The following is an 11,578-nucleotide window of genomic DNA, read 5'->3' as shown; positions in this document are numbered from 1 at the left end:
GCCTAGTGGGATACTGTATTCTTGACATAGCTCATCCTATACAATTACTGCTGTACATACCCTTTTACTACTGGCACCGTATATTGTAGATATTGTCTATACACACCCTGTATTAATATTCCTTAATTTCTTGTTGATTTTTATTTTGTTTTGTCACGGCACCTGCTTTAACATCTGCTAATCTCTGTACTAATAAACTTTGATTTGATTTTAAATGTTTATTTAAAATGTTGGAGGGGGGAGGATTAAATGATGGAGAAATCATTTGTCCTTCTGTCTTTTTGTATATATTGTGCTGCTTTACCAACTGGGTTGGTTACCCACCATAATGAAACAAACAATAATGGACCAACAATTGCTGCAATCTCTAAATCGTGCATTATTTGACAGCAAATCATACCAAAGCATCTTTGCAGTATTTTCAAGAATGACTCACAATACAGGTATTTACAAAAGTAAGTACAGTTACGTTCACGGCGTTCTAACAACGTGACAGAAATATTTGATTATTCAACCATGACTAAGGGTAGATTATAATCCAAAATGTCTTGCAGTGACAGCCAATAATATTTAAATGTCTGGCTCAAATAAACATGACTTCTCTGTACTCATGAAACTAGTAGGTCTAATAATTTGACCTCAGCTGGTGTTTGGCTATTCTGAGACATGTGCAGTCAAATCTTGGCAGTTGTTTATAATTTCTATCAAATCATTTTTTTTATTGCACTTATTCTAGCAACACATTTGAACATCAACATAGGTCATTTTCATTGATAATATCTACTTCCTTACATTTATATTTTAGTCATTTAGCAGACGTTCTTATCCAGAGCGATTTATAATTAGTACTTCTTAGCCAAACAAAATAAAACATAACTGCTTATTCACTTGTTTCTTAAAAGCAAAGGAAATACATGCAAGCTTTGCACTGTTTACAAAACACTAGTCACTATGAGTCACAGAGTTCACACTTTTAGAAAACTTCTGACGTTGGACAAGACACAGGGCAAGAAATATGTCCACAATAATGACAGGGTAGTGTCATGGTTGCAGAGTTCCAATTCAATCCAGTCAATTCAGGAAATGGATTGACATTCCAATAATGAATTAAGTTTCCCAATATTTCAACTTTGGTGAATACTGAACTTCAACTCACTTCCTGAATTGACTGAGTTGAAATAGGCCTCAACCTAAGATGAGTGTACAAGTGTGAGGGTCGGAGGCAGGGGGGCCTAGTCCTTTCTAGGGGGCTTTGACCGGGTAGAGTTGTATTCTAGGTGGTTTTGACCAGGTCGTAGACGTGGACGTGGAAGTCATCGTCGTATTTGATGTAGTAGACAGAGGGTTTGGCTGGAACCTGGTAGATAACCAGCCCCGTCCTTTTCACGCCCTTATCCGTGACGTACTCCACCTGCTTACCCACAAGGCTCTCTGTCTCCTCGCCTGGCTTCCTGTCTGCAGGCAGTAGGTGTTTATTCTCTGGGAAAAAAGAAAATAATAAGATGAGGAAGAAAGAACAGAGAGAATGAAAAAGAACTTGCATATATGCTGTCATCTGCCCTTTTACTTCACATACCAAAACAAATACTTAATCCTCATTCAGGTAGCCTGCTCAGAAGCTAAGCTATTTATTTGCCTTTATTTAACCATGTAAGTAATTGAGAACACACTCTCTTTTACAATAACAACCCGAACAGGGAATGAGCATAGGGTATGTATGTACGTACGTACGTACGTGTGTTCCAGTTCTCATGCTCAATTCAAAACTCAAGTCTATTTCACCCAGTAGCCTCAAGATTTACATGACCTATTTCTTCATATGCTTTCAGTCACCTGCCCTCCATGTAGCTTCACAACAATTACTTCACCACAGGTGGTCATAGTACTCTCGACGTCACTCTCTTCCCATGTCCCTATTCCAACCTCAGTTCTGTACGCAGTAAACTCCAGTACTATGCTTTCTTAAGAAGATAAGATACTGTAGAGCTATACCGATATGAGTGTACCCTTGACAATCAAAAGGACCACCATCCCCATTACTATGTTAAATGAGGTTTCCCTTTGGTCAGCACTAACATTGCATAATTCCTGAGATTATCATAATAGGCTATTTGAGAGGGAATGATAATTATCTCTGGCAGTGTCTGAGAATGTTTAATCTTTCATTTGTATAGTCCAGATTTATCAGTGGACCGATTATCTCTCTCCATTTCTGTCTCTCTGTATTGCCCTTCCCTCTTTTTACAGGATTAGGGAATTAGCTGATTCCAACAAAACAAAACAAACACCCCAAAACAAATAAAAGCTCTTACCTGCTTCAGGGAGGATGCGGAGGTCTCCGTCCTTATAGTCGTCCCAGAGCTGGTACATGTAGAGCACAGGATCCTTCTCATAGGTGATGTAGTACCAGTTGGTCATGACGGGGGCGCGAGACAGCACCATGCCCCGCCACTCGTTCTTCTCACCGTCCTCCTTCTCAAACAGGTGCTCCACAGCCTTCCCCACCAGCTCTGGCGCATCATGGGGCACCTTGATCTTGTTGTTTACTATAGGGGTAAACCACAGGGTTTATAGTGTTGAAAATAACTCAAATAGCAACATGGTTAAGCAGACCGAATGCTGCGCTCACTTTTGGTTTAAAATGAAACAGAATGTGAGCTTTCGCAAGACCAGGCAGGTTCCACCAGGCAACTAAAATAGTTCCCCAAGTTGGGAAAGAGAGGGAATAGCATTGCTTTCTGTGTATACTTTGGGGGGTGACTAGAGGGGGAAACATTAAGACAAGAGGGGGAAACACAAATACTCAATTTCAAAACCACTCCTAAGCACTTGTGTAGATCTAAATGGCATGGATAGCTGTATAGGTCCAATCCTACACAATCCTTCCACATTGACACATATACAGTAGAAGCGAGGTGCTAGGGTTCATAATGGGATTGAGTACAATTATATTGCACAGAGTTGTGGTTTGCTGTACGGAAGAAGAATACAATTATCAATGAGGGGAAATTACACATGATAAGGCAATGGTAGGTCATTAACTTGGGGATAAGGAGAGTAATGGGAGATATGGGTATACAGGCTTTTCTATACAATTATGCTAATCATTAAGGCCTTGATAAGATTAATCTGTTATGTACATGCTGGCCTGGAGCAAAGACCTGCACACACAGTAGCTCTTGTGTATTTTGTAGATAGACTGACTGGACTTCCAATTGGTGAACAGCATTTAGCAAACTGAGACAAAACTTTGAAAACAAAATGTAAATAGGTTGTTTTAAACTTCCTAAAGTTACATTAATTACTCAGCAGGCTATCTTAACCATATGGGAGAAGTCTGCTACGCTACCGTTAAGGCAGAAAATAACCCGGATGGAGATTCGCTTTGACAAAAACGAGACTGACGGTACAATGGAATAATTGAAGATGCTCAATGCGAAAATGATCACAATGCAAACGACTCTTAAAAAGCAAATAAACAGCAAGGTCGACAGCCTTCGTGACAACATGGAGAAGCTGGTCATAGAAAATCAAAATCTCATGAAAACGGATTTGGAGCAGAAAGCCCCAAAAAATCTGTGAAGATATTGACCTGGATATAGCGCTCCTGAGTTCAAGAATGGGCAGTATCGAGGACAAAAATGTAACACAACAAGAACCCAGCTAAACAGTTCGACCCAGACGTATCTATAATAGTAACCTTACAAGGACAACAAAGACACGGCAGAAAAGGAGGGGAGCCGTCACCGAGGGTGCCAGAGTTGGTGGCCACCGAAAGAATGACCAGGAGTCGTGAAGGTCGCATTAAAGATAAAGTGCATAGCCTCCAGCTAAAGCATCATCGGTCCACACAGATGGAATCATCGAACTCAACTTCAAAACAGAGATTTCTACATTTCGGGGAATAGGAGGATGATGAAGCAGTTCTTCTGACAGACGCCGGGACTTACAGATCATGTCCAGGAAGGATGAGAACCATCTGCCCAGTCCGTAAATGCTTAACAATTGTATTTCATTCACTGGAACGTTAATGGATGGACGACCTCAAATTCTACACTTAGAACATTACTACTGCAGGCCCTACACCCTGACTATTTATCTGAATGAAAGTCATTTGTCTGGCGGTTCCACTATTGACTTGGATGGTTATTCTTGGTTTGGACACAACCAAAACTTTCATATAAGACCAAGAGCCCCTAAAGCTTCAGGTGGCATGACTTTTTTTTTAGGAACAAATTGAACAATATAGAGTGAACATTGTGGACAAGTCAATGGGTGGAATAATTGGTGTAAGATTTGAACACCGTGTGTCTAGTTAAATGTCTAGTTATTTACTATCGGAGAGTTCTACAAGGGGAACTCTCCACTTGTTGGCGCAGGTGTATTCTCTGGACACTGAAAGTGTTCACACCCCTTGACTTTTTCCAAAGTTTCTTGTGTTACAGCCTGCATTTAAAATGGATTAAATTGGGATTTTGTGCCACGAGCCTACACACAATACCCTCTTCATATTTTCAAGCATGGTGGTGGCTGCATCATGTTATGGATGTGTTTGTCATTGGCAAGGACTAGGGAGTTTTTCTTAGGATAAAAAATAAAACAGAATAGAGCTAAGCACAGGCAAAATCTTAGAGGAAAACCTGGTTCAGTCTGCTTTCCAACAGACACTAGGAGACAAATTCACCTTTCAGCAGGACAATAACCTAAAACACAAGGACAAATATATACTGGAGGTGCTTACTACAACGACATTGAATGGTCATTAGTGGCCGAGTTACAGTTTTGACTTAAACCAGCTTGAAAATCTATGGCAAGACTTAAAAATGGCTGTCTGGCAATGACCAACAACCAACTTGACTGATCTTGAAGAATTTTCAAAAAATAAAAATGGGAAAATATTGTACAATCCAGATGTGCAAAGCTCTTAGACTTACCCAGAAAGACTCAACTGTAATCGCTGCCAACGGTGATTCTAACATGTATTGACTCAGGGGTGTGAATACTTATGTAAATTAGATATTTCATTTTCAGTACATTTGCAAAATGTTTTAAAACATGTTTTCATGTTGTCATTGTGAGGTAGATGGGTGAGAAATATATATTTAATACATTGAATTCAGCCTGTAACACAAAATGTGGAATAAGTCAAGGGGTATGAATACTTTCTGAAGGTACTGTATATATTCGGTGACCTGAACAGTCCTATCTCTGATCTGAAAGATTGTATAATTAACATTGGTGTTACTGCACCTAAAGTTGCTTTAGACACAGGTTCAAATAGGCATGAGTTCTCAAAAGGATTCCAAATGCTGCATTCTAGATGGTAGATTATCACCACAAAATGATAATTTTGTCAACAAAGTGAAAAGCAGTCGTCGACTATATTATAACACCTCATGACTGTCTGAATTCATGTGTGGAGTTGAATGTGATTACCTCAACTGAGCTTGTGGAAAGTAAAGGTCCTGAGTGTATTGGCCTGAGGAGATCGTAGTAGACTGCCTGATCCTTCATTGTTGTTTCTGAAATTCATGGTGGGAAACTATACTGGGGAGGAAGGTGATGTAGGCTTATCGAAGTCAAGTGCAAATCAGACCAAAAGAAGGCCTAGAAACCTAGCTGACCATTTTCTTTCATCTGACATGTGCTGTACTGTTCTTATGGACCTGATTGATAACCTGGAAGCTTGCCAGAAAACACCATATAATATTGATCAGTGGTATGGCCGGTTCTGTGATGTACTAAATGATGCAACGGAAAAGTGTTTACCTGTTAGAATCAGTATCATCCAAGCCTAAGAGACCTCGACAAATTGGTAAACCGCTATTGGAATAAAGAGTTAAGTCATTTAGGGTTTGACCAATCAATGAGAAGAGGTTTAAGGGAAGAGTTTAAACAGTGTCAACATATCTTTGACAAACAAGCTAAGTTCTAGAAGAGGAGTATCAGAAGGGGCCAAGCACTGCATCTTGAACAACTGCAAAGTAACAACCCTCAGCAATTTTGGAATGAAATCAATAAACTGGGTCCGAAAAGAGTTATGAAAATTCCAATGGAAATCATCCTGGAAAATGATCAACTTGAACATAAGAAGAATTGTATATTAGATAACTGTGAGAAGGATTTTGTTAACCTATTTTCAGGTAATAATATACCATCTGTGCTTGATGATTAATTATAAATTATACATTCTTCTTTATACAAAGAATGGGTGGGAAATTGAGATGAATACGCCTCAAACGTGTTCCTGAATTGACTTGAGGAAGTTAGGAAGGCTGTTGAGAAAGCAAAATAAGAAAAGCAATAGGAATAGCAGAGTTGCCAAATGAAGTCCTGAAGTCTACTAGGTTACTGCAGACTCTATTTTGTCTTTTACTATTGTACCCGGATGATATTGTCCTCATTGCAGAAAGCGAGTTTGATTTGCAATGTACGCAGAACAGTCAATCTCTGGTGTACCAAAATGGAGATGAATGATTAACCAAGATAAAACCCGGATGGTGCACTTAAAAAAAAAAATTGTACAGTAAGAAGTTTTCATATTCTCTTTTGAAGCAATGCACCGAAAATACACTAGCTCATATAAATACATTGGTTTCCTTTTGATGGATGTATGACCTTTAAAGAGGGTATAAAGTACGTACTAGATTCTGCAGATAGCATGTTAGGGTCTGTCGTAAGTACACTAAAAGTCTGTAAAGACCTGGGCTATTGTACATATTCACAGCTCTTTAGTTCATGTGTGTCCTATACTGAACTATGCTGCTGGAATCAGGAGTTTTATAGAATCCAAAACAGCTGACTATTCAGAATAGAGCCATACAATGTTTTCTGGGAGTGCGTAAGTTTGCTCCAAGCCTTGCTATTCAAGGAGACATGGGTTGGGAGCTCTGTGAAATAAGACAGAGGGGTGAAATTATTAGGTTATGGAACCGCCTTATCAATATTCCAGTGGACAGAATAACAAAAATGGATTTCAACTGGGATAAAACACACAACTACCCTTGGACAACAGAACTCGATGCCATATTTAAGGAAGCTGATCTACAACACTTATTTAGAAACAAGTTAGGATGCAGTATGATCAAACACAAGTTAACCCTTAGAGCTACAATGAAAAATGGTCAACTGACATATGTCTAAACCAAAACTCTGAACTTACAACCAGATCAAAAACAGCTATGATCTATGACCTTATGTCCCCGCTCACCTAACCAAAAATCAAAAGGTCCTTGTGTGCCCAGTTGAGAACCAGGATACTGCCTCTGGCAATATGAAGTACGTAGGTTCAATGCCATTGATGTAGAAGAGCGACTATGTACTATCTGGGGTTTAGGAGGTTGAGAATGAAGTGCACATTTTATTTTATTGTACTTTATATGATGATTTGAGAGCTATACTGAAACAGGAACTATTCTGGATTTAAAAAAAGATATTTTTTTTTAAATGGCAATTTACAAAAAAATGTATTCCTGGTTGTAAATTGTATCTCCAAAGCTTGGAAGATGCAACACGATAAGCTGTATACTTGAAAGGTTTTCATCAGATACTTTTTTCCTAAATAGCCATTTTCTACATTAAAGTATTTTGCCAGATCAGGACCTAACATAAGGACAACTCAGAGTATGCTGTTCTGTTCTTCTGAAATAGACTACATTTTCTTCATACCATGTTACTTTAAACCATTCTAAAATAAATAATGGATTTATTGTGAAGGTGTAGGTTATATTACAGGGATTTATGAGACTTTTTATAATATAGATGTTTCAAAGTTCTGCATCAGTGGCTTGTAGACTACGTTTGGAAGCCAGGAGAGGCTAAATGTGTTTATGTTCATTAACGGTCAATTACCGTGAGACCGTCAGTTATTTGCTTGACAATCACCGGCTGACTAAATCTCGTGCCCGCCATAGCCCTACTCATGATCAACCTGGTTAAATAAAAGCGTCAACATACTCAAATAGCAGGCCAACCCACCGACTTTCTCTGTTAAAACCTGGAGGTTGAACACTCGCTCATCGTTGAACAGCTCGATGCCATAGACACAGTCGAATCCGTCGTATTTGACCATGTAGAGGGAGGTGTTGACGGTGAGGCGCTCCAGCACTGTGCCTTTCCACTTGGTCAGGTTGCCCTTCTCCCTCCAATTGTGCTCAATCCGCAGGCCCAGCAGGTTGTTAGCGTCTGAGGTCGACGACAGAGACGAACCTGAACTCTCACTCAGCTCACCGCTGCTACGTTTTCTGAGGGGAAGGGAGAGAAGAATATAGGCTCTTCATCTATGTCTGTAATGTATTTTTCGTTATGTGTCGGACCCCAGTAAGACTAGCTGTCGCCATTGGTGTCGGCTAATGGGGATCCTAATAAATAAAAAAATCTAATCTGTAGCTAGAGGACTTCTGCTCTCTCCAGGAGTAGCTAAGTATCAGTTTTTGTCTTAATCAGTTGTTGCCCTGTCTTTTGTTGGCTAGTGCCATTACTTTTTTTCATACTAGCACTTTGCTGATAACTATATTGAGGTAAAACTTACTATGATTGTGATATGTGGTTGTCTCACTTAGCTATCTTTACACTAACTGTAAGTCACTATGGATAAGAGCGTCTGCTAAATGCTAAATGACAAATGTAAAATAAGTTCAACCCACTGGGCACATACGTCAATTCACAGTCTATTCCACGTTGGTTGAACGTAATTTTGTTGAAATGACGTGGAAACAACGTTAATTCAACCATCGTATGCCCAGTGGGCAAGTTCGGGTTCAAGCAAACCAGGAAACACACAAAACAGTACTAGAATATCAGTGAAATAACCAACAGGTGATTCAACCTACCTGCCCCTTTTCTTGGACATGTTTCCATAAATTCACACAATCCTGTGGGTAGAGGGCAAAGAGTGTATTATACAACACAAAAACATGTAATAATCTCAATTTTGAGAAAGTAACTTGATACAATGGTATTGTGTGCTGGATTATGAGTTTATATTTTACTAGGTTATATGGATAACACATGGACAGTGTCTTGAGGAGCAGAAAGACCGATATTCAAGTTACAAAGGAAGAAGGTACACATTTACCTGGGATTCTGGACACTCATAACAATGTTGCCTAAATTACAGTGTTATCATATCGCATAATTATGGTTACGTAAATTATGCTATCCCCTACAACCAACAAATCCACACCCACGAATGTAGTCTACAAGTAGTCCTACAGGATTGGTTATTTTACCCATGTAGCCTAGTAGTTTCCCGCGAGTAGACCACAGGCTTTGTTACATCGTAGCCATACCGGATGTCAACAAACAACAATGTCGCCCTCCCTCTCGCTGCATAACCTCTTTCAACTTCTGCCAGTGCAATTCCCTATACAATCATGTCGCGTCTCTAGTGTCATTTCGCTGCGACCAAGTTTCGTAAAATTGTAGCAATTTGATTTTTCTGGACTAGACAAGATATATTCCTGGCGACAGACATAGTCAAGTTGAAGCCATCCTGTAAGCAGAGGTGTAGCCTTTCACATTCGTAATTTTTGTTCAGATATTGACAATTGTTTTTCAAAGGCGCGCGTGCCTATTTGCGACATCAACGTCGATGTAACAATCAACGTCATGTAATCATGTATAGGCTACAGTGAGGTTGTTTTGTGACATAAAACTGACCTCTGGTCTACAGTAAAACGACCAATGCGGTATTCACATTTGCATTACAATAGCGCACGCAACAGGCGAAATTGACGCACTGGAGGGCTTGAATTACAGCAGGCCTATACTCTAGTGTAGTAAAACGATTATTAAAGTAGAATGAATATTTAGACAGAGTTACCTGGGCACTATTTTCATATCTACTTCCCTCTGCTGAGCAGAATCCACCTCATGAAAGCTACAAGGAAATAGTCTTACTACGGAAACTACAACTACCAAGATAGGTCTATGCCTAAACGAACTGTTCATTAAATCAGTGTACTTCGCAAAGGACGCTGGGAGTTGGTGTCCATTACGTCACTCACCACAAAGCCATGGAAAGTGATTGGGTGCTGTATCTCACAAAGGAGCGGACATGTTTTAATTTAGCATAAATCTCCAGTGTGTATCTATTTTGCCTATATGTTAGTAAACTTGGCGGCCAATATGCTAGGTAGGTTGAACTAACCTACATTTCCCACCATGCAATACATTTTGTGGATTGTCTTTCCCAATATTCGTTATCTCTCTCTCTGCCTCGCAATCCGACTGCTGTGTCCGTACTGTACATAAACAACTAGAGCTACAGAGCAGACTGTGATCAGAAAAGACAGCTACCTGACACAGGACCTCTGAATCGCAATGGATGTGATCCGTCATGTCCAAAAGGAGGCTCCTAAATATCTTACTCAAATGGTGGAATACGTATACAATCTCATACTTGAGTTAAAGTAAAGATACCTTAATAGAAAATGACTCAAGTAAAAGTGAAAGTCACCCAGTATAATACTACTTGAGTAAAAGTCTAAAAGTATTTAGTTTTAAATATAGTTAAGTATCAAAAGTAAATGTAATTGCTAAAATATCCACCAGAAGCCCACTAGATCAGTGGAAATAGGGATGACCAAGGGTGTTCTCTTGATAAGTGTGTGAATAGGACAATTATCCTGTCCTGCTAAGCATTCAAAATGTAACGAGTACTTTTGGATGTCGGAAAATGTATGCAGTAAAAAGTACATTATTTTCTTAAGGAATGTAGTGATGTAAAAGTTGTCAAAAAAATAAATAGTCAAGTAAAGTACAGATACCCCAGAAAACAACTTAAGTACTTTACACCACTGTTGGCTGGCAGCAGTTATTTATTGTGTTTTATTTAACTCAGAACCTTGTCTCCCATCTCAGTATTTTAGAACAGATAATATGCATACAGTGTTACTATTCATTTTATCATTGAGCTTATTAATTCAAACCATGCTAAATGTAGGCTACGTACAATCTCCCCCCGTCAGGTATCTCTCAAAATGTCAAGGAGGCTAAACCAAGTAAAATAAATGTTACATTACAGTAACAAAGATTATGTAATAGGGATCATAAGTTTCCACATCTCTCCGTTTTCCTTGGTCTCCTCCAGTGGCAAATCATGGCAGGAGATAGAGTCTAATCATGTGGAGGGTGGAGGATCATAAACCACTGTCCAGTCCAAGTCCTGTGACGGATCTAACAAATACCTGCCTTGTCAAATAAATGCCATAAGAAAAATACTCTGTACTGTTAGCTGCTAAGGAGGCCGGATAAACCATTACATCTGATCAAATTTGGCCTACTCAACAAACTCCTCGAAAGATACTGTAAGTTCTAGTTTTTACCACTAGATGTCAGACACAGTCTATGTCACAGCAGACCATTCATAATGATCAAATCAAATCAAAGTTTATTTGTCAAGTGTGCCGAATACCTTACATTGAAATGCTTACTTACAGGCTCTAACAAATAGTGAAAAAAATTTATTAGGTGAACAATGGGTAAGTAAAGAAATAAAACAACAGTAAAAAAACAGGCTATATACATTAGCGAGGCTATAAAAGTAGCGAGGCTACATACAGACAACGGTTAATCA

At 39.2% G+C, this 11,578-nt stretch overlaps 1 protein-coding gene across 4 annotated transcripts; it reads right to left on the bottom strand.

The window, feature by feature from the left end:
- Positions 1 to 203: 203 nt before the first annotated feature.
- LOC120020163 (spindlin-1-like) lies at positions 204 to 9,944 on the bottom strand. 4 transcript variants are annotated; one of them, XM_038963640.1, is made up of 5 exons: positions 9,824 to 9,944; positions 8,832 to 8,873; positions 7,957 to 8,243; positions 2,313 to 2,546; positions 204 to 1,479 (listed from the first exon to the last, which is right to left on the bottom strand). In XM_038963640.1, the coding sequence occupies exons 2-5, from the start codon at positions 8,849 to 8,851 to the stop codon at positions 1,274 to 1,276; spliced, it is 747 nt and encodes a 248-aa protein (XP_038819568.1). In that variant the 5' UTR covers positions 8,852 to 8,873; positions 9,824 to 9,944; the 3' UTR covers positions 204 to 1,273. The 4 variants fall into 4 exon arrangements, with proteins under 4 accessions (XP_038819568.1, XP_038819572.1, XP_038819569.1 ...); XM_038963644.1 differs by having other exon boundaries at positions 7,978 to 8,243; positions 9,824 to 9,943; XM_038963641.1 differs by lacking the exon at positions 9,824 to 9,944 and adding an exon at positions 9,231 to 9,514.
- Positions 9,945 to 11,578: the final 1,634 nt, after the last annotated feature.

The sequence above is a fragment of the Salvelinus namaycush genome, chromosome 25, assembly GCF_016432855.1.
Source record: "Salvelinus namaycush isolate Seneca chromosome 25, SaNama_1.0, whole genome shotgun sequence".
Taxonomy (NCBI): domain Eukaryota; kingdom Metazoa; phylum Chordata; class Actinopteri; order Salmoniformes; family Salmonidae; genus Salvelinus; species Salvelinus namaycush.
The sequence above is the reverse complement of the archived record's forward strand: the minus strand, read 5'-3'. Positions and strand labels throughout refer to the sequence as shown.

Bases quoted from the DNA above. Each gene is read 5' to 3' on its own strand.
- LOC120020163 (XM_038963640.1), bottom strand. From the start codon at position 8,851: ATGTCCAAGAAAAGGGGCAG. The intron at 2,547-7,956 runs GTATGTTGACGC...TTACCCCTATAG, and splicing joins TGGGTTGGCCTGCTATTTGA to TAAACAACAAGATCAAGGTG. The intron at 1,480-2,312 runs GTAAGAGCTTTT...CTTTTTTCCCAG, and splicing joins CCGCATCCTCCCTGAAGCAG to AGAATAAACACCTACTGCCT.